We start from the raw sequence: 23,125 nt of genomic DNA, 5'->3' as shown, positions 1-23,125 counted from the left end.
AGAGCACCTTAATATTTGATAATCTTTTATTCTAAACATAAGCTCTAAGGGTGCAAGAAAGAAAATGGAATGAGTCAAGGTGAGAAGTCCCTCTGTTCACAAGGGCGGTGGGCTCCTGGGAAACTGAGATCTGAACTCATGCTCTCCTGTGAGCTTCCATGGCTGGCCAGAGATGCCCTTTCTTTTCTTTCTTTTGGTTCTTCTTCCCTGAACAGTCCCTCCCAACCATTGGGTTTTATTGCCATTCTCTTTTCTTCTACTTGAACCAATTCATCATCAACTTAGCAATTCAGCCTCATTATCAACTTAATATTTGATTTTTAAAAAGCATTAATGCTCAATGGGAGCTGGATATAAAAACAACTCAGTAAATTTGGTAACACAAATAGTTTTCCTCTAGCATCTCCCAGTACTAACTTGATAATTCTATGTGAAAGTAGATTTTCACTAAGGGAGGGCACATTCATGTGTTCTGATTCCTTTGTAGCTTTTTTCCCCAATGCCAGGTGACCCTCTGCAGCTCATATTACTTGCCAGAGGTTGCTCACCATGGATGTCCTCATTAAAGACCTGTTCTGCTCCTCCTGTGGCCATGCTTGCAGGGCCTCATGCGTCTGATTTCTAGTTGTTCTCCTCCTTTTTAGGAGCAGCAAACAATAAGAAGAGAACATGCCTTATGGCAGTGCACTTTTTTTTAAATGAAAGATAAGGAATGATCTTAGATAATAATCAGAGAAGACATATACCTCCGAAAGTTCTTTGGAGGTAGCCCACTTCACTGTTGTAGCACCTTTTTGTTATACATCAGTGAATGGTATATGAACCATTCATAGACCGTGAACACTACACGAACATATTTGGAAGGTTCATTTACTCAGTTCCAGAGTTTGAATGAAAGTTGACTTGGATTTCCCAAACAAGTCTTCTCTTTTAGGCAAAGGACTCAGACTCATGAAATATTTCACGCACAAACTACAATCATAGAGACTGAAGTCCTCACCTGGTCTGGAATACTCACTGAACATTGCACAGTGAATGGCTTTTCCAGCTTTCTGCCCCCTTCAAAACCCTTATTAGGAGTTGGATGGTTTCCCCATGCCCTAGTATGGAGATGAATTATCCTGACATGGTTTGAAATTTCCATAACCTCATTTCGGGGTCATGCAGCTGGAAGAGATGATGTAAGTTGATAACACAGCCCCTTCCAACACTGCCCTGGCCATCTTTGAATATCAAAGAAGAGCAACAGATCAATATAAATCTCTGGTTGCTGTGTACATTGTGAGCTGGAAAAGCCTTATATAAAGATGGACACAGGGTGATGAGGGGGCTTCATGCAAAGGGAGCTAGAACTGGCAAGTGTAGTGTGTGTTTCTGCGGCTCCCCTACCTCTTTTGAGCATTTCAGAGGGGAGGAGGGTAGAAGACTGAACAGATTGGATGTCCCCACTGCTAGCAGAGTGAATCTTGTTACAACTGGCATAAAAATTGTCCCCTGGCATTCACTGAGAGCTTGGCCAGAACAGTTGAAGAAAAGTGAGAGTTTAAGAAACATCCCCACCCCCGCCCAAGCACCCAGTATCCATGCCTTGTAGCTCCAACTAAGCCTCACCAGGCTTCCTGGTTCTTTGACAACAGCAGCTCTGGGTCACTCCTCAAAGTTGGTGACTCGGGGGTATATAATAAGAGGTGAGGATGTGAAAGGGAATGTGTAGCAGGATGATAAGGTGGGATGAATTCTGGGTTTCAGGAGAGGCATAAAGCATACCAGAGGGGAGATATGAGGGAGACAGCCAGGGAGAGTTCACCATGGCTACCCCAGAGCCCGGTGGCTGACTCACCCACAGCCAGAGTGTGAGGAAGCTTTTTTTTTTTTTTAATTTCTGAAAGACTGAGAGCAAGAGATCTCAGATAATTATCTAGTACTAGAAATATAAAATTTCTAATTGAGATCATCTTTATGACTTAAAGTGACCCAAGGGCTTTTGGCTACTACAGAATGACCAGTGAAGTCATGGGGCCTGCCACACTTTTCTTGCAGGGCCAGGGGTTAACTACTCTCATGAGACAAGGGATAAATAAAGTTGCCCTTATTATGTGCCTCATGAGTACTTCTTATTCACATATGGTGTGTGGGGATAGCAAGGGAGTACTCAAAGAGTAAGGAATAAGCTATTTTTCAGTGCCCATCCTGGATTGACATTGGGTACCACTGGACTACAGTGGGAATACTCCCAAGATGTAGAGGTGAATGGATACATTGAAATGCTTTAGGTCTCTCAAAATAAAGTACAATAAAAATGATCCATATTTATCATTTTTTAAATCCTTTTTTTTTTTTTTAATTTTTATTTATTTACGATAGTCACAGAGAGAGAGAGAGAGAGGCAGAGACACAGGCAGAGGGAGAAGCAGGCTCCATGCACTGGGAGCCCGATATGGGATTCGATCCCGGGTCTCCAGGATCGCGCCCTGGGCCAAAGGCAGGCGCCAAACCGCTGCGCCACCCAGGGATCCCTCATTTTTTAAATCCTATAAGTTATGTTGTGTGATCACCTTGAAATGTTGGAATCTTACCATTTTGATTTTACAGCAAGAAGTCCAAAGTTTCTTTGTTGTTATGGCTTTGATTTCTGTCCCATGGATGCTTCTGATTAAGCCATTTATTCTTAGAGCCAATCACCGAAAATCCCTGGTAAGTGCCATTCATTTCAGTTCACTTACTGTGGTGGGTAGGAATGTGGGCTCCTTGAAAATAGAATTCTGTGCTTTAGACAGAATCCTGGGCTTTGGGGGCCTTCTTATTTCCAGAATAATGCTCTATGAAGGACAAGTACATTTAAATCTTACATTTTCTGTTGTGTGTGCGCATGTATATGCATGGGTGTGTGTGCCACGTCTACTGGTAGTTAATGATTTATAAGAGTCTGAACATGGTTATTAGGTGAAAATAAAAGTATTCTATAGTTTGTTAATAAATATTGCAAGCTGTTTTTATCAGATATTAAAGTTGTGAGCCTTCCCTTTATTATGTTACAGAGTGTGCGAGTGAAGTACAGGAGTAAACAAATACAAATAGGCCAGCTTCTGTTTATTTGTGTTGTTTGCCAATTGCCAAACACCAATTGCAGCCCGTTTCCTCCTTTTGTCTGAACTGCTCCTGAGCCTCACATTTACTCAGGGAATGAAGAAGAGTTCATTATCAGTTTAAATCAAATAGGATTTGGAAAGATTGACCTCCCAGGGCACGTCAGAGTCTAGAAATCCACATGTGCACTGTTTGAGATTATTTTTCTGCTCTATCTACATCAGTGCAAAAGAGTAAGTGGAATGTGCTGAGATTACATATGTTTTAAGTGGTTGTAGATATTTCCAGATGAATTCTTTCTTTTCTAAAATCTGTGGGATATTGACCTAGTGGAGGTGGGGACTTGGAGGTGAGACTGGAGTTTCAGAAGTTTGTCCCGTGGTGGCGCCCTCTTTCTACATCACCTGCTTCTCTTCCAGTTGTGTCCTGCTAGCCTGGACTAGTTAGGAAGTCTGTCTGATAAATACAATTCATAGGGGAGATGAATAAATAAAACAAAGGCAAAGCAAAGAATACTTGTTTATTGTTGGTTAATTTGTGAGAGACCCAGATGATAAAGGGTGGCTGAGGTGGAAAGTTGTCTAGAGGTGACCAAGTGTTTCAAAGGAAGGTGACAAATAGCTATTTGCAGATATAGATGCAGCTCTCTTTTCTAGAAACAGCCTGTCTGTAAGTCAAGTGAGCTAAAGTCCATGAGTCCATACATGAGCTGCTGGCCCACCTGAGTCCACAGACTCTAAAATGATAGCTCGCCTTGCTCTTTGCTCCACAAAAAGTGTAAATAGTTGCTGATCTCAACGTGGTTGATTTCTCTCTTTTCTCCACGATGACTTATACAATAAGGAAGGAAGGAAGAGAAGGTTTTCTTAGTCTGCCATCTTGGATGATATTCCAAACCAACTCGGGGTAGCAGAAGCTCCCCAAGACTGGGGACGGGGGCGCTGATTGTCTCTTTGGGATCTCCTTGGAATGCATAGCTGTTGGTTAGTTTTTTAGGCTGCTGATTAGGATCCTGGTGGTCCTTTTCCATGTTAGAAACATTTTTCCCACCTCTATCCAAGAGATTTTCATAATTTATCTGGCTACCCTTCTCAGTTCCCTTTATGGAAACTTAAGGGAGGCCCAATAGAGAAAGATTATAAACATATTGTTCTAATGGGCCTCAGGGGTATGAGCAGAGGTCCCATGTATTCAGGCTCCCCAATAACCCTGTAACCCAGGGCCCCTGTATTTGGAAACTCCTGCCCTAGAGGGTCACCTGTGCTATGGCCCTCGTGGCACATGCCCCATTAGCAGCCAGTGAGTGCACATCTCCTTCCCTGGACAGCTGGACCTTCCACATTCTGCTTCCTCTTCTGACTTGCTGCTCCAGACCCTCTCTCACCCATATCTCAGGTCACAGTGAAGTAACTTTGCATTTCTACTTAAGTCTTTACATTTACATGTGCATTTTATGCTAAACTTTATTGAAAAAGTTTAAAAAAGAAAAAGATCACAAATGATCAGTGAAGTATCACAGTGTGAATGAACACAGCAACGTGACCTGCAGTCAGATCAAGACAACACCGTCAGACCCCAAAATTCCCTTTGTGCCTCCTTATCATTCTCACCCCAGGATAATCACTATCCTGACTCTGAACACCATTGGTTAGTGTCATTTGTTCTTAAATTCTGTGTAAGTGGGGTCATACAGTACGCCCTCCTTTGGATCTGGCTTCCTTCGCCAGTGGTGTGTGCGAACGTGCACACATATGTGTGATAGCTATATAGTATTACTGTATATGAATATACCACAATTTATTTATCTTTTGGCATACTAATAGTTATTTGGCTTGTTTCTAGTTTTATTGTGTATTTATTGATTTAGGTTTTAAATTAAAATTTTTTTCTTTTGTATTATGTTTAAAATTCCAGTATGGTTAACACAGTGTTATATTAGTTTCAGATATGCAATATACACAATAATTCATCACAATAAGAATACTCTTAATCCCTTTTATCTATCCTACCCATCCCCCCACTCACCTTTCCTCTGGTAACCACCAGTTTGTTTTTTGTAGTTGAGTCTGGTTTTTTTCTCTCTCTCTTTTTTTCAGTTGTTTCTTGAATTCCACATGAATTAAACCATATAGTATTTGTCTTTCTCTGATGGACCTATTTCACTTAAAATTATACCCCCTGGATCATCCATGTCCTATGTCCTTGCAAATGGCAAGATGTCATTCTTTTTTATGGCTGAGTAATTATCTATCTATCCATCCATCCATCCATCCATCCACACCACACACCAGCTCTTCTTTTTTTCATTCATCTGTGGTTGAATAAACTTAAGGGTACATATGTTTTTTCAAATTAGTGTTTTCATATTCTTTGGGTAAATATCCAGTAGTGGAATTACTGGGTCATATGGTAATTCTATTTCTTATTTTTTTGAGGGGCCTCCACAGTTTTCCACAGTGGCTGCACCAGCGTGCAGTCCCATCAATAGTACACAAGGTTTCTTTTCTCTCTACATCCTCTCAAACACGTGTTGTTTCTTGTGTTTTTTATTTTAGCCATTCTGACAGGTGTGAAGTGTGGTTTTGATTTGTATTTCTCTGATGATGTGTGATGTTGAGCATCTTTTCATGTGTCTGTTGGCCAACTGTGTGTTTGCAGAAATATCTATTCATGTTGTCTGTGCATATTTTGGTTGGATTATTTATTTTTTTGGTGTTGAGTTGTAGAAGTTCGTTATATATTTCGTTTACTAATCCCTTACTGGATTTATCATTTGCAAATGTCTTCTCCCACTCAGTAAATTGTCTTTTAGTTTTGTTGATGGTTTTCTTTGCTTTGCAAAAGCTTTTTATTTTGATGTAGTCCCGTTTTTCTTCTTCTTCTTCTTCTTTTTTTTTTTTTTTTTTTTTGCTTTTGTTTTCCTTGCCTTGGAAGACATACCTAGACAAACGTTGCTATGGCTAATGCCAGAGACCTTACTGCCTGTATTCTCTTCTAGGATTTTTGTGGTTTGAGTTCCACCACATTAATTAATTCTTTAATCCATTCTGAGTTTATTTTTGTGTCTGGTGTGAGAAAGTGGTCTAGTTTCACTCTTTTGCATGTAGTTGTTCATTTTTCCCAGCACCATTTGTTGAAGAGGCTTTATCCCCCATTGCATATTCTTGTTTCCTTTGTCAAAGATTAACTGACCATATAATCATGGGCTTATTTCTATACTCTTTATCTGTTCCATGGATCTGTGTGTTTATTTTTGTGCGAGTACCATACTATTTTAATTACCACAGGTTTGCAATATAACTTGAAATCTGGAATTGGGATACCTCCACTTTTGTTCTTCTTTTACAAGATTGCTATGGATATTTGGGGTCTTTCATGGTTCCATACAAATATTTGGATTGCTTGTCCTAGCTCTGTGAAAAATGCTGTTGGTATTTTGATAGGGATTGCATTAAATCTGCATATTGCTTTTGGTAGTATGGACATCTTAGCAAAAGTGTTTTCCCAGTCCATGAGTATGGAATATCTCCATTTTTTGTGTGTTATCTCCAATTTCTTTCATCAATGTTTTTTAACTTTTGAAATACAGGTCTTTAGCCTCCTTGGTTAAGTTTTTTTATTTTTATTTTTTTATTAAAGATTTTATTTATCCATTAGAGACAGAAACAGCGAGAGAGACAGGCAGAGAGAAGCAGACTCCACGCAGGGAGCCTGACGTGGGACTTGATCCCGGGTCCCCAGGATCACTCCCCGGGCTGAAGGTGGTGCTAAACCACTCAGCTACCGGGGCTGCCCTCCTTGATTAAGTTTATTACTAGGTATTTAATTCTTTTTGGTGCAATAGTAAATGGGATTGTTTTCTTAATTTCTCTTTCTGCTACTTAATTTTTAGTGTATAGAAATGCAACAGATTTCTGCATATTGATTTTTGTATCCTGCAACTTTACTGAATTTGTCAATCAGTTCTACTAGTGTTTTGGTGAAAAACTGTTTTTTTCTACATATAGTATTGTGTCATCTGCAAATAGTAAAAGTTTTACTTCTTCCTTACTTTTTTTTTTTTTTGATACTACTTTGGATGTCTTTTATTTCTTTGTTGTCTGATTACTGTGACTAAGACTTGGCAATACTATGTTGAATAAATGTGGTGAGAGTGGACATCTTTATCTTGTTCCTGATCTTGGGGAAAACCCTTTTTTTTTCCCACCATAGAGGAATGATAGTAACTGTGGGTTTTTCATATATGGCCTTTATTATGTTGAGGTATGTTCTCTCTAAACCTTTTTTTTTTAAATAATGAATGTATATTATACTTTGTGAAAGGGTTTTTTTTTTCTGCATCTGTTGAAATGATCATATGGTTTTTATCCTTTCTTTTGTTGATATGATATATCATGCTGATTGACTTGTGAACATGGAACCATCCTTGCATCCCAGGGTAAATCCCACTTGATTGTGGTGAATGATTTTTTTAAAAGTATTGTTGGATTCAGTTTGCTAGTGTTTTGTTGAGGATTTTTGCATCTATGTTCATCAGACTTATTGACCTATAATCTTCTCTTTTTTATGGTATCTTTATCAGGGTGGTGCTGGCCTCACAGAGTGAATTTGAAAGTTTTCATTGCTCTTCTGTTTTTTGGAACAGTTTGAGAAGAATAGGTATTAAGTCTCTAAATATTTGGTAGAGTTCATCTGCGAAGCCATCTGGCTCTGGACTTTTATTTATTGGGGTTTGTTTGTTTTGATGATTCAATTTCATCAGTTGTTGGTAATTGGTCTGTTCAAATGTTCTATTTATTCCTGCTTCAGTTTTGGGAAGTTATATGTTTCTAGGAATTTATCTACTTCTTCTGGGTTGTCCAATTTATTGTGATATTTTCTTATAATCCTTTGTATTTCAGTGGTGTTAGTTGTTATTTCTCCTCTCATTTCTGACTGTGAGTCCTCTTTCTCTTTCTTTTTTTGATGAGTCTAGCTAATGACTTATTAATGTTGTTGATCTTTTCAAAGAACCAGCTCCTGGTTTCATCTGTCCTGTTGTTTTTTTAGTTTGTTTTGTTTATTTCTGCTCTACACTTTATTATTTCCTTCCTTGTACTAGTTTTGGGTTTTATTTGTTCTTTTTCTAGCTCCTTAAAGTGCAAGGTTAGGTTGTTTGAGATTTTTCTTGCTTCTTGAGATAGGCCTGTATTGCTATAAACTTCCCATTCAGAACAACTTTTGCTGCATCCCAAAGATTTTGGACCATCGTGTTTTCGTGTTTTCATTTTCATTTGTCTCCATGTGTTTTAAAATTTCCTCTTTGATTTCTTTGTTGACCCATTCACTCTTGAATAGCCTGTTAATTAACCTCCATGTATTTGTTTTCTGTCCAGATTTTTTCTTGTGGTCAATTTCTAGATTTAAACATTGTGGTTGGAAAAGATGCATGCTAGGACTTCAGTGTTTTTTAATTTGTTGAGGCTTGTTTTGTGGCCTAACGTGATCTATTCTGGAGAATATTACATGAGTACTTGAAAATAAAGTGTATTTTTTGTAGTCTTAGGAAGGAATGTTCTGAATATATGTGATAGATTTATCTGGCCCAATGTGTCATTCAAAGCCACTGTTTCCTTGTTGATTTTCTGTTTGGATGATCTATCCATTGGTATAAATGGGGTGTTAAAGTCCTCTAATATTATTATATTAATACTGATTACTTCTTGTATGATTGTTAAGAGCTGTTTTATGTATTTTGGGTGCTTCTCTATCAGGTGCATATTTTTTACAATTGTCATTTCTTGTTGAATTGTTCCCTTTATGATTACATAGTGTCCTCCTTTGTTTCTTGTTATAGTCTTTGTTTTAAAGTCTATTTTGTATGTGGGGTCATATGTTACATCCTTTTAGTTAGTGAATCTCTTGATTCAGTTTTATAGATGTACTTAATTTTACTACTTTTGTGCTTCTTTTCTTACTCTTGCTTATGATCTTTTGTTTCCACTTGGAAGGTTCCCTTTAACATTTATTGTAGGACTGGCTTAGAGATGGTGAATTCCTTTAGCTTTTGTTTGTCTGGGAAACTCTTTATCACTCTTTCTATTCTGAATGATAGCCTTGCTGGAGAGAGTTTTCTTGGTTGCAAGTTTTTTTTCTTTCAGAACTGAATATATCTTGCCTCTCTCTTCTGGCCTGTAAAGTTTCTGCTGAAAAATCCACTGATAGCCTTATGGGATTTCCCTTGTATGTAACTTTTTTCTCTTGCTGCTTTTAAAATTCTCTCTTTATTACTACCTTTTGCCATTTTAATTACTATGTATTTTGGTATGGACCTTCTTAGATTGAATATGTTGGGGGAATCTCTGTGCCTTTTGCATCTGGATTTCTGTTTCCTTCTCCACATTCAGGAGGTTTTCAGCTATTATTTCCTCAAGTAAAATACCTGCCTCCTTTTCTTTTTTCTTCTTTTTTTGGAACACTTGCAATGTGAATATTATTACACTCCATAGTGTTGCTGAGTTCCCTTAATCTGTTCTCATTTTTATTATTCTTTTTATTTTGTTCAGCTTGATTGCTTTCCATTACTCTGTCCTCCAGGTCACTGATCCGTTTTTCCACATCCTCTAATCTAGTCTTTATTCCCTCTAGTGTATTTTTAATTTCAGTGATTGATTTAATCTCTGACTGGTTCTTTTTAATGTTTTCTATCTCTACTGAGGGCCTCACTAAGGTCTTCTACTCATTTCTCAAGTCCAGAGAGTATCTTTATGACCATTTCTTTAAATTCACTATCAAGCATGTTACTTATCTCTGTTTCACTTAGCTCTCTTGCTGGGATTTTGTCCTATTTCATTTGGGACACATTCCTCTGTCTCCTCATTTTCTCTAATTCTCTGTGTCTGTTTCTCTGTGTTAGGAAAGTCAACTACATCTTGTGCTCTTGAAAGTAGTGGCCTTACGAAGAGGAGGTCCTGGAGTGCCTGCAGTACAATGTCCTCTGTTCACCACAATCTCAGTCTTCAGAGGTGTCTCCTGTATGTGTTGTGTGTGTCCTACTGTTGTGGCTGAGCTGTTTGCTTTTAGTCTGGTCATCTCTGATGACTCTCTTTGCCTGTTGTGGGCTGAGTTTGGTCCCTTGTTGTTAATGAGCCAGTTTGGGCTCGAGTTGGGTCAAACCTGGCATTTACCAGAGATGCAGTAGCACTGAACTACAGGGCATTTTCCTCTGTTGTCCCTAAGAAGGTTTTGTTCATGGGCACAGCTTACAGTCAGTCTCGATGTCTGCTGCCAGCCTATTGCTGGTGCCACTCTTGAACAGGTTTGTGTGGTTATCTTCCCTTCTCCCCAGGGCAAGAGTCACTTTGGAATGGTGCTGAACACTGTGGAGGCTGCTTGAACAATGCCATGCTTGTGTTGCTTTCAATGGACTCCTGCCAAGAGTGGGTTGGAGGGGGTGCTTGGCAGAAAAGCATGTGGGGCAGTAGGAGGCGGCACTGTTAGCAGGGTGGGTGGAGAATGTTGGTTGCACTGATTCCTGCAGGTGACTGTGTATCTAGGCTAGGGGTTGGAGGAAGGAAATGCCTGGGCCAGATCATTTGTTGGAGAATTCTCTTAAAGATCCTTGCCTCTCCAACACAAGTTCTAAGATTAGTAAGTAAATCTCCTTCCCTTATATACCCCCCACCCCTTTCCCCCCCCAAACTGCTGCTCTATGCTGTATCTCAGCAGGGATGTTTGTTATGTTCTTTCTTTAGAGGTGGGGCTTTAATTTCCTATCACCCTTCAACTTTCCCAGGGTGGAGCCTGCTGATTTTTATAGTTCCAGGTGTTAAACACCATTGATGGTAAGAACTTGCAAAGTTAAGCCCTTCTGGTTTTCGGAGCCAAATGATATGGGGCTTTGTCCTCTGAGTGTGGGTCCCCTGTGCCTGGAGGGTCTGGTTGGGATCTGCTTCTCTCTTTTCCAGGCCTCTGTGTCCCTCCCTCCTATGGACAGTGTTATGCGTTAGTCTGTTTCCCAGCTGAATCTCTGCCCTTCCTACCATTTTTTTGGTGTGGCTTCTTCTCTACCTTTAGCTGTGGAGAGTCTGTTCTGCAAGTCTTTGGTTCATTTTCTGGGTTCTTTACACTGATGTGGGTGTTATCTAGGAGTGTCCAAGGGACAAGAGGAGCTTAGGATCCTCCTACCCTACCATCTTCCCTGGAAGTCCTCAGCCTGTTTCTAGTTTTAGTGATTACAGATAATACTGCTCTGAATATCCTTGTTCATGTCTTTGGGTACATGTGTTTTTAGAAAGTTGTCAGTAACTAATTGAAAAGTTGAGTTGTTGTACATTTTATTTTACTGGGCACCCTGCTCACACATTGTGAGATATTTAGTAAGTAAGTGGAGAAGATAAGCTCTAGGATTCACAGTATCTTGCTTCTGCAACATTATTCATGTTCATTTTAACCAACTTCAGAATAATGACCAGAAAAGGCTGGAGTGTAGAGACGCAAATGGAGAAACTATCTCCTGAGTCTCATTTGGTATTTTCTTCTTTAAGGGAGAGAGAAAGTAGGATTTCAGGAGACAAAGTCATGATCCATGTTAACATGAGCCATGTCCTTCACCATGGGACAAGGAACTATGAGGCCAATGGGAAAGGCTTACTCAGAGCTGCCTCTTGGGAACTGGCACCCTGGAATTCTTGTCCAAATGGATTCAAGTCCTATTCTAGGCCCTACAAAGGGCCAACCACATAGTGGCATGGCTACCATTAGACCCTGACATGCCAGGGGGGCAGCTCTTTTGGGGGAGCATGGGTGGAACATGGACAGTGTGGTGGGAGTATCCACCTGTGTGCACACATGGCCCCTGTGCTATGGGATGAGAGCAGAGGGAGAAGAAGAGGGTGGCATGCCATGGTGCAGGGCCAGCTCACCTGTGCTGCCATATCCTGATGTAGGACCCTAAATTTGAACCTGGCCTTTCTAGTTCATATGAGGATTGATTTGATCAAGATAGGAGGCTAGAACTATCTTATTTAGGGGTCTGATGGCTTGACTTATAACTTAAATAGTTACATATATGGCATGTGGACATCCATTTTTACCTTTGCCCAAGGCTCTGCAAATAGGAGATGTAGACCCACTAAAGAAAAGGTAAGGAGAGGGAGACAAGACGATAGAAGAGCAGGGGACCTTGTTTTCCTCTGGTCCCTTGAATTTAGCTAGATAATTATCAAACCATCCTGAACACCTATGAATTCAACCTGAGAAGTAGGAAAAGAATTGCTGGGAGTCTACAAATAGAAAAGCAACCACGTTTTGCAAGGTAGAAGGTGCAGAGAAGTGAATCTGAAGGGATATATTGGAAGATAAACAGCGAGGAAGGGACCTTCCAGAAGCTGGCTACCAGAAAGTGGTAGAGTTGGCGAGTGCAAAATGGAATTTTTAGGGGTCTGCTCCAGTGAGAGAGGTCCCTGCCTGAAAGGTGCTCAGGTGGTAAAGCAGGGCAGAATCTGAGGTGGGACAGTGTGGTGTCAGGATTCCCGGGGTCACAGAAAGAACGGGGTGCCTGACCCCACAGAGTTCCCAAGCACTGGAGTGGGGGAACCGGGTGCAGTCAGTGAGCTGGGGAGGGGACTCTCAGCTCGGTTTTCCATAAACTGTGAAGCAAGGCCCGTTCAGGCAGCCAGTCTTGTGGGGGCTCAGCAAAGGGAAAAAATGCTGTGACCCTCTGCCTTCCCCTGGGAGAGGTGGCAATGGTGCACACAGGATCTGGTGACCATTCTCCATGAGGGGGACTTGCAAGTGGCAGGCCCACAGAAAGCCTCCTTCCTCCTCTGGGAGGATCCGCGGGACAGGCCCCACGGGAGGCTGAGGGTTTGGCACACACTACAGTGAAGACTCTTCCCTGAAGGTTTGCTGAAGAGAGGGGGCTCCAGGGCTGGAGAGAGGGCATGGCCCTTTTTATTTTCATCTTCTAAAGCAGCACAGAAAGTCTTAGAGAACAAAAGCCACTTAGAGCACCCCAAGGAAGCTTACACTGGCCCCCTGGCAAGGAGTGGTGCATCTCTGCCCAGGCAAAGGCACCTGAGCATCAGCCCAGCAGGCCCCTGCCCCAGAAGAGCAGCTGAAACATCAGGTGAACATCAGCTTTACAGAGCACACAGGACTGCAAAACTCCAGTGCAGGGGAAAATAATGTATAGAATTCAAGTTTTTTTTTTTTCTCTTGATTCTTTTATCTTTAGTTTAAAATTTCTCTTTAGTTTTTTCTTTTTCAACTAGTTTCTTATTTTATCAACTTTTTTAAAAAATCTTTTTTTAACTTTCATTTTTACATTTACATTTTATAGGTATATTCTTCATTTTTGGCTTCCTTTCACTGTGTTCAATTTTATTTTTGTGTGTGTGTATATATATATATATATATATTTTTTTTTTTTTTTTGCTTTCTTTACAATTTTGGGGTATAGTATCTTTTAACAGACCAGAATATACCCAGGACCAAATGGATCACTGTTTTGTTCACTTGGGAGATTATATTCTCTACCCCTCAGCCCCCACCTTTTTTTTTCTTTTCCTCTTCTTTTTTGGCTTCTGACCTCTTTGGATTCCTCTTGTGTGTATTTTGCTTGGGTTGTGGTTGATATTTTTAAATTTGTTCTCTTGTTCATCCATTCTTCTCTGGGCAAAATGATTAGAAGAAGGAATTCACTACAGAGGAAAGAACCACAGATCTAATTGGTATGGATGTAAGTAAAATGTCAGAGCTAGACTTGAGGATAATGATTATAAAAGTTACTAGTGGGGCTTGAAAAAAGCATAAAAGACACTAGAAAATCCTTTAGTGCAGAAGTAAAATCTAATCAGGATGAAATTAAAAATGTTCTGAGATGCTGTGTAAAATGGATGCTCTAACAGCTAGGGTAAATGAGGCAGAGGAGAGAGTGACAGAAGGCAAGATGATGGGAAGGAGGGAAGCTGAGGAAAAGAGAGAAAAACAACTAATGGATCATGAGGGGAGGCTTGGAAAAATATCACAAAGTGAAACAATATTATAATTGTTGGGGTCCCAGAAGAAGAAGAGAGAGAGAGGGACAGGAGGTGTATTTGAGCAATCATAGCTGAGAATTTCCCTAGTCTGGGGAAGGAAACAGGCATTTAAATCCAAGAGGTTAAAAAAACAAACAAACAAAACCCTCAAAATCAATAAAAGTATATCAACATCCCAACATATAATAGTGAAGCTTGCAAATTTCAGAGATAAAGAGAAAATCCTGAAAGTAACTTGAGACAAGAGGTTCTTAACCTACAGGGTTAGGAATATTAGACCGGCAGCAGATCTATCCATAGAGACCTGTCAGGCCAGAAAGGGCTGGCATGACATATTCAGGGCCCTAAATGAGAAAAACACGTAGCCAAAAATACTTTATCCAGCAAGGCTGTCATGCAGAATGGAAGGAGAGATGAAGAGCTTCCAGGACAAACAGAAACTCAAAGAATTTGTGACCACTAAACCAGCCATGCAAGAAATATTAAAGGGGATCCTGTATGTGAAGAGAGAGCCCAAAGTGACATGGACCAGAAGGAAACTGAGACAATCTACAGAAAAAGATACTTTACAGGTAATACAATGGCACTAAGCTCATACCTTTTAACAGTTACTCTGAATGTAAATAGGCTAAATGCTCCAGTTAAATGACACAGAGTATCAGATTGGATAAAAAGCAAGACCCATCCATATGCTGTCTACAAGAGACTCATTTTAAACCTAAAGACACCTCCAGATTGAAAGAAAAGGGGTGAAGAACCATTTATGATGCTAATGGACATCAAAAGAAAGCTAGGGTAGCAATCCTTATATCAGATAAATTAGATTTTAAACTAAAGACTGCCCTAAGGGGTGAAGAAGGACACTATAACATATGTAAAGGGTCTATTCAACAAGATGATCTAACAATTAGAAATATTTATGCTCCTAACTTGAAAGCACCCAAATATATAAAGCAATTAATAACTAAATTAAACACATTGATAATAATACAATAATAGTAGGGGACATCAACACCTTACCCACAGCAATGAACAGATGATCTAAACAGAATATCAATAAAGAAACAAGGGCTTTGAATGACACACTGGAACAAATGGACACCACTGATATACACAGAGGATTCCATCTTAAAGCATCAGAATGCACATTCTTCTCGAGTGTACATGGAATATTCTCCAGATAAGATCATATACTGGATCACAAATCAGGTCTCAACAGGTACCAAAAGATTGGGATTATTCCCTGAATATTTTCAGACCACAATGCTTTGAAACTTGAACTCAGTCACAAGAGGAAATTTGGAAGGAACTCAAACACTTGGAGATTAAAGAGCATCTTACTAAAAAAATGAATGGGTCAACCAGGAAATTAAAGAAGAATCTTAAAAAATCATGGAAACAAATGAAAAAGCAACTGTTCAAAACCTTTGGGATACAGCAAAGGTGGTCCTAAGTGGGAAGAACACAACAATACAAACCTTTCTAAAAAAAATTAGAAGTCTCAAATACACAAGCTAAACTTACACCTAAAGGAGCGGAGAAAGAACAGCAAATAAAGTCTAAACCAAGCAGGATAAGAGAAATAATAAAGATTAAAGCAGAAATCATTGAAATAGAAACCAAAAGAACAGTAGAACAGATTGATGAAACTAGAAGCTGGTTCTTTGAAAGAATGAAGTCTGGCTAGGGGTTTACTGATATCACTATCAAAAAAGAAAAAAGACCCAATTTAATAAAATCTTGAATGAAAGAGGAGAGATCATGACCAACATCAAAGAAAGACAAATCATTTTAAGAACATATTATGAACAACCATATGCCAACAAATTAGGCAATCTGGAAGAAATGGATGCATGCCTGGAAACTTATAAACTACCAATACTGAAACAGGAAGAAATAGAAAACCTGAACAGACCCATTATCAGCAAGGAAATTGAATCAGTCCTTAAAAATCTTCCAACAAACCAGAGTCCAGGGCCAGATGGCTTCCCTGGGGAATTCTACCTAACATTTAAAAAAAAACCCACTAATACCTATTCTTCTAAAGCTGTTTCAAAAAATAGAAAGGGAAGGAAAACTTCCAAACTCATTCTTTGAGACCAGCATTACCTTGATCCCAAAACCAGACAAAGACCCAACCAAAAAAGGAGAATTACTGACCTATATCCCTGATGAACATGGATGTCAAAATTCTCACTGAGATACTAGCCAATAGGATCCAACATTAAAGGGATTATTCACTAAGATCAAGTGAGATTTATTCCTGGGATGCAGGGGTGGTTCAACATTCACAAACCAATCAACATGATACATCATATTAATAAAAGACAAGACAAGAACCTTATGATCCTCTCAACTGAGGCAGAAATAGCCTTTGATGAAATACTGCATTCTTTCTTGATTAAAATTCCCCAGTGTAGGGATAGAGGGAACATACCTCAATATCATAGAAGCCATATACCAAAAGCCCATGGCAAATGTCATTCTCAATGATAAAAAACCGAGAGCTTTTCCCCTAAGGTCAGGAATACAACAGGGATGCCCACTCTCACCACTATTGTTCAACATAGTACTGGAATTCCTAACCTCAGCAATCAGACAACAAAAAGAGGGATGCCTGGGTGGCTTAGTGGTTGGACATCTGCCTTAAGTTCAGGTCATGATCCTGGAGTCCTGGGATTGAGTCCCACATCGGGCTTCTTGTGGGGAGCCTGCTTCTCCCTCTGCCTATGTCTCTGCCTCTCTCTCTCTTTCTCATGAATAAATAAAATCTTTAAAAAAATAAATAAAAGGCATTCAAACTGGCAAAGAAGTCAGACTCTCACTCTTTGCAGATGACATGATGACATGATACTTTATCCTTTGGATAGTCCTTTGTGTTTTTCTTTTAGTTTTGCTGACTGTTTCCTTTGCTGTGCAGAAGCTTTTTATCTTGATGAAGTCCCAATAGTTCACTTTGGCTTTTGTTTCCCTTGCTTTTGGAGATGTGTCTAGCATGTGGAAAACACAAAGGGCTCCACCCCCAAATTGCTAGAACTCATACAGGAATTCAGCAACATGGCAGGATATAAAAATCAGTGCACAGAAATCAGTTTAATTTCTATACACTAACAGTGAGACAGAAGAAAGAGAAATTAAGGAACCTATACCATTAACAATTGCACCAAAAACCATAAGATACCTAGGAACAAACCTAACCAAAGAAGTAAAGGATCTGTACTCTAAAACCTAAAGACCACTTATGAAATTGTGGAAAACATAGAGAAATGGAAAAACATTCCGTACTCATGGATTGGAAGAATAAATATTGTGGAAATGTCTATGCTATCCAAAGCAATCTATGCATTCATTGCAATCCTTATCAAAATATCATCAACATTTTTCACAAAGCTGGAACAAATAATAACTTGTATGGAATGAGAAAAGACTCTGAATAGCTAAAGAAATGTTAAAAGAAAACCAAAGCTGGTGGCATCACAATGCAGACTTCAAGCTATATTACAAAGCTCTAATCATAAAGACAGTGTGGTGTTGGCACAAAAACAGACACATAGATCAATGCACAGAATAGAGAACCCAGAAATGGACCCTCAGCTCTATGGTCAACTTATCTTCAACAAAGCAGGAAAGAATATCTAATGTAAAAAGGACAGTCTCTTCAATAAATGGTGCTGGGAAAATTGGACAGCCACGTGCAGAAGAATGAAACTGGACCATTCTCTTATGCCAGACACAAAGATAAACTCAAAATGCATGAAAGATCTAAATGTGAGACAAGAATCCATCAAAATACTAGAGGAGAACACAGGCAACAACCTCTGAGGCCACAGTAACTTCTTGCTAGACACATCTCTAAAAGCAAGGGAAACAAAAGCCAAAATGAATTATTGGGACTTCATCAAGATAAAAAGCTGGGCACAGCAAAGGAAACAGTCAACAAAACTAAAAGACAACTACGGAATGGAAGAAGAAATCTCAAATGACATATCAGATAAAGGGCTAGTATCCAAAATCTGTAAAGAACTTATCAAACTCAACAACCCCAAAACAAATAATCCAGTCAAGAAATGGGCAGAGAACACAAACATTTCTCCAAAGAAGATAGACGAATGACCAACATACACACACTGAAAAAATGCTCCACATAACTGGGCATCAGAGAAATACAAATCAAAACCACAACAGTACCACCTCATACCAGGGAGAATGGCTAAAGTTAACAAGAGGAAACAACAAATGTTGGTGAGGATGTAGATAGAGGGGAACCCTCTTGCACTGTTGGTGGGAATGCAAGGTAGTACAGGCACTCTGGAAAACAGCATGGTGGCTCCTCAAGAAGTTAAAAATAGAGCTACCCTACCACCCAGCAATTGCACTACTAGGTATTTACTCCAAAGATACAAATGAAGTGATCCAGAGGGGCACCTGCACCCCAATGTTCATAGCAATGTCCACAATAGCAAAACTATAGAAAGAGCTGAGATATCTATTGACAGATGAATGAATACACACACGCACACACACACACACACACACACACACACAGGATCATAGGGGAAGGGAGGGAAAACTGAATGGGAATTCATCAGAGAGGGAGAAAAACCATAAGAGACTCTTGACTATAGGAAACAGAGTTACTGGAGGGAAAGTGGGTGGGGGGATGGGGTAACTGGGTAATGGGCATTAAGGAGGGCATGTGATGTGATGAGCACTGGGTGTTATGTGCAACTGATGAATTATTGAACACTACATCTGAAACTAATCATGTATTATATATGTTGGCTAATTGAATTTAAATTAAAAGAAAGAAAGGTAAAAATACCTTAATGCCTAGTTTGTAATACTCCACCCATAAAATCATTCTAGGAAGCTCTTTGGACATGGGACATTAAGTTTCACAGTGACTTGAAAGAACTATTCTATTCAAATTCAGGGTAAGGAGCCTAGGTTGCTCAATGTGTTAAATGTCCGACTCTGGCTGAGGTCAGGATCTCAGGATCATGAGATCAAGGCCCTCTTTGGGCTCCATCCTGGGAGTGGAGCCTGCTTAGAATTTTCTCTCTCTCCCTCTCCCCCTCTCCCTTTGCACCACCATCTTCCCTTACTCTAAGAAACAAATTCATGAATAAAACCAAGCCAGATTATATGCTGACTATACCTAGATTTTTTGTCCTTGAATTTTTTTCCTTGGCTGTTTTTGTAAAATGATGTTTTTATTTTAAGAAAGTGTATTTGTGTTGAAAAAGTCATTGTGTCAGTCTGTTTGGACTGCTATAACAAAATACCACAGACGGGGTGGCTTATAGAGAACAAATTTGTTGTTCATTTCTGGAGGCTGCAAAGTCCAAGATCAAAGGCTCCATAGTATGTTCAGTGTTGTGAGCACCCCCCGACCCCCGGTTCTAAGCCAGCATCTTCTCACTGTGTCCTCACCTGGTGGAGGGGGCAAGGGAGTTGTGTGCGGAATTCTCTATAAGGTCACTAACCCATTCATGAGAGCCCCACCTTCATGACCTAAGTACCTCCCAAAGGTCCCACCTTCGATTATCATCTTTGGGGGTTAGGATTTCAGATTGTAGCAGTCATCCATCTCTCCTGGTTTATTTGTCTAGAGAAATCTAGCTGTTCGGGTCATAAGGCTGTGTCGAAGGTACAACAGACTATTTTATCATACACACACACACACACACACACTCTTGTACGTGCACTGATTTACTATAAAGGCAGATTAATTTGACACATTCTAGAGCACCACAGAGAAAAGCACATGCTCTGGAATCAGATTGCCTGGGTTTGAATCCTGGCTCTGCCACTAACTAGCCTTACGAGCTGTGTGATCTTGGGTACATTTCTTAACCTTCCTGTGCTGTAGTTTACTTCTCTGTAGAATGAGGTGATAACAGTGCTTAAATGAAAAGATTATTATGAAGGCTAAATGGGGTGATATAGAGAGCGTTTAGAACAGTACTTGGTACATAGTTAATATTTAATGATGACCTTTATTTTATGTAGAATAAATTGTAGTTCTAATTCTAAGGATGGATTTAGTTCTTCGCTTCCTTGCTTGCTGACAGCTACAGGCCTCCGTGATGCAAAATGCCACAGAGGACGTCGAAGGTGACAACTCCAGCCCTTCTGGGAGCACTGGCCAGAGGGCTTCTGCAGGTGCCCACGGGGCTGAGGATGACCATGAAGAAGAGGTATGTGGGACTCAGTAGTTGACAAAGATGCCCCAGTGTGTACAGATTCTAGATGTGGGATCTCATCAAGGGTGATTGTCAAATATTTAACGGCCAGTAGGGTGTGGCCACCAGCCCATCAGAAAGGATTTAGGCAGTGGAGCTGGGCAGGTCAGGAGGACCTGATCCTGTAGTTGCTGAGTCCAGGGAAGTTGGGAAGGTTGCAAGGGAGGGGGGAAAGCCTATAGGATCAACGGCTACTCGGGACACCTGAGGGGCTCAGTCAGTCAGGTGTCCCAACTCTTGATTTCAGCTCAGGTCATGATATCTTCTCTCCTTCTCCCTCTGCCTCTCCTTCACCCTAAAATAAATAAATCTTTGGGGAAAAAAGAAAAAAAAAACAGCTATTCACCAACCAATCTAGGGGTGTTTTAACATTTTATTTTTTTAAATTTTATTTATTTATGATAATCACAGAGAGAGAGAGAGAGGGAGAGAGAGAGGCAGAGACACAGGCAGAGGGAGAAGCAGGCTCCATGCACCGGGAGCCCGATGTGGGATTCGATCCCGGATCTCCAGGATCGTGCCCTGGGCCAAAGGCAGGCGCCAAACCGCTGCGCCACCCAGGGATCCCTGTTTTAACATTTTAATCCAGGTGCTGGTGTATCTGTGAGTGTGGGGTGAGTACCAGCCTTCAGATCAATTGGCATAGAAGCTCCTCGATGTTAGTGAGACCTCCTTGACTCAGAACCGTGCCCCGGGAGTCAGCTGTGTTTGTTATGGGCTGTCCAATCAGTGCCCCTCAAACCAAGAGAGCTGGGCCCAACTCTAGCCCTATTGTTAAAGTCAAAGGCGGGTTATTTCTTCCCAGCCGGCCTCCCGGACAGAAGCATGCCCAGCCCCAGCCTGCCCAGCCGCCATCCCCTCTTTGTTTTCCTGTCTCCACCCGGGCTCTGCTGGGACTTAGCTGACCTATCTTTGTAACATTATCTGCCTCTCCTGTGAATTCATGAATTGTTCTGTGCCCTTCCCCCTCCCTGCCCATTTCTGTCCAAGGGCAGCCACTCCCCATCAGGAATGTGCTGCATTTTCCCAGATGAAGCAGGTGGCTGTTTTTATTCCACCACTGAAGTGCCTCAGATGCCTGAACTGGCTGGGGGTTTTAACTGGAGTTCTGTTCTAATCCTGGAGTGGGGATGGGGATGGGGCTCCTGTGAAGCCTGAGGGATGCTATAAGAAGCTCCATATGTGGTGTGAATTACTTAAAGAAATACATTCATTTAAACTAATGGATGGTCAATTAGAATTAATGAAAAATCTGGATCAGATTTTTCCGACAGGATTCCAGGTACAGAAAATAACCCATATTAGTGGCTATTAATATTACTGTCTGTCCGACTTGCTGGGATGTTTTAGAATCCAGCCTGCACATCATCTGCCTCACTCTGTCCCAGCCTCTCCCATACACCCTCTCTCCTCTGTTCTCCTGCCCTCAGGATTTACCCAGTCACTGCACCTGCTGCTTCTGCAGTGAACTGGCTGCCACCGTTTGGGCCGCACATAGGTTCCTTCCCCCAAGCACCATCATGCCTGGGTCTCCCATTGCAAAGCAAATACAGGCTTGATTACATTGTCCCCTCTGACCTCTCTCCCCACCAGGTGTTGGCCAATCTCAGGGTGAAGGGCACAGTTCTCAAGACTGTCAAGTCCGCCCAAGACTTCTGCCCCTAGCTGCAGGTTTGCAGATCCCCCCAAGACCACCGTCTCCTCAGACCAGTCAGTTACAAATTCAAGGTCCCTCACATTCCATCAGGGCCAGTAATTGGTAGAACGACTTACAGAATTCACTAATGTGCGATCCTTATAATTAGAGTTTCATTGTAGCACAAGTATACAGATCAGAAGCAGCCAGAGGAAGGGGCACCTGTGTGGAATCTGACATAGGGAGGGTTCCAAATTTCAGAATTTTGTGTCCTTAGGGAGGCATTAGTCTCCCATCATCGACATGTGGCAACATGCACAAAGAATTGCCAGCCCAGGAAGCTCACCTGAGCTCCAGTGTCCGAAGTTTCATTGGAGTTTCATTACGTAGGCATGCAATTCAGTGGTTGTGTTCCATCCCTTCTGTAGAAATGGGGCTGGAAGCACATGGGGCCAAGTCACAACCATCTAACCACAGAAACTATCAGGTGTGGTCCCAGGGGGATCACCATGAATAACAAAGACCGTTCCTTCCCATGGGAGATGTCAGAGACATAGATCCCTGTCTTCTCTCCATGGCTCCTGACGTGGTTGACCACCGGACCACCACCCCCATTCCTTCCTGGGTGTCTCTCTGACCTTGCCCACAGCCGTGTGACTCCTCCCAGTCGTTTGGCTTTTTCTTTACATCATCTGTTTCTTTCTCACCTCCAAATGAAGATGTTTGGAGCTCTTCTTTCTGTGCTTTTTCCCTTGTGTATCTCCCTAGTCTACTTCCTCCCACCACCCCTCCTCCCACAGGTGAGGTCCTAGGTATCCAGTTGCAGCCCTGACTTTGCTTCTAGCCTGTCTGCCTCTCCTACTGTGTGCTGAGAGATTCTACTTGTATGGCCAGCTGTGACCTGAAATGCAACATATCTGAATATGTCAACTAATCTCCTCCAATTTTCCATTTCTGTCAATGCCATTCTTTAGTGCCTCAGACTCATGCTCGCTTCAGCAGCACATATACTAAAACAGTGCCTCAGACTCAAGAGCCTCAGAGCCCTGTATGACTCTGGCCCCTACTGGGTGAAAGACCCTTCTGTGTCCCCACAGTACTTCTGATTCTTGATTATTGTGCTTTCCATGCACATT

General features: G+C 41.0%; 1 protein-coding gene across 18 annotated transcripts in view; it reads left to right on the top strand.

Moving 5' to 3' along the window:
• ATP6V0A4 (ATPase H+ transporting V0 subunit a4) overlaps positions 1–23,125 on the top strand; it is an 83,067-nt gene that overhangs the window by 53,873 nt on the left and 6,069 nt on the right. For all 18 annotated transcript variants that reach the window (XM_041752147.1, XM_041752141.1, XM_041752145.1 and 15 more), the window contains 2 exons: positions 2,593–2,694; positions 20,183–20,308. In XM_041752147.1, the coding sequence (XP_041608081.1) occupies positions 2,593–2,694; positions 20,183–20,308 (228 nt within the window). The remainder of the gene's footprint in view (positions 1–2,592; positions 2,695–20,182; positions 20,309–23,125) is intronic.

Source organism: Vulpes lagopus, chromosome 4, assembly GCF_018345385.1.
Source record: "Vulpes lagopus strain Blue_001 chromosome 4, ASM1834538v1, whole genome shotgun sequence".
In the NCBI taxonomy this organism is placed as follows: Eukaryota; Metazoa; Chordata; class Mammalia; order Carnivora; family Canidae; genus Vulpes; species Vulpes lagopus.
Note: the sequence above shows the minus strand (reverse complement) of the source record. Positions and strands in the feature narration are given on the sequence as shown.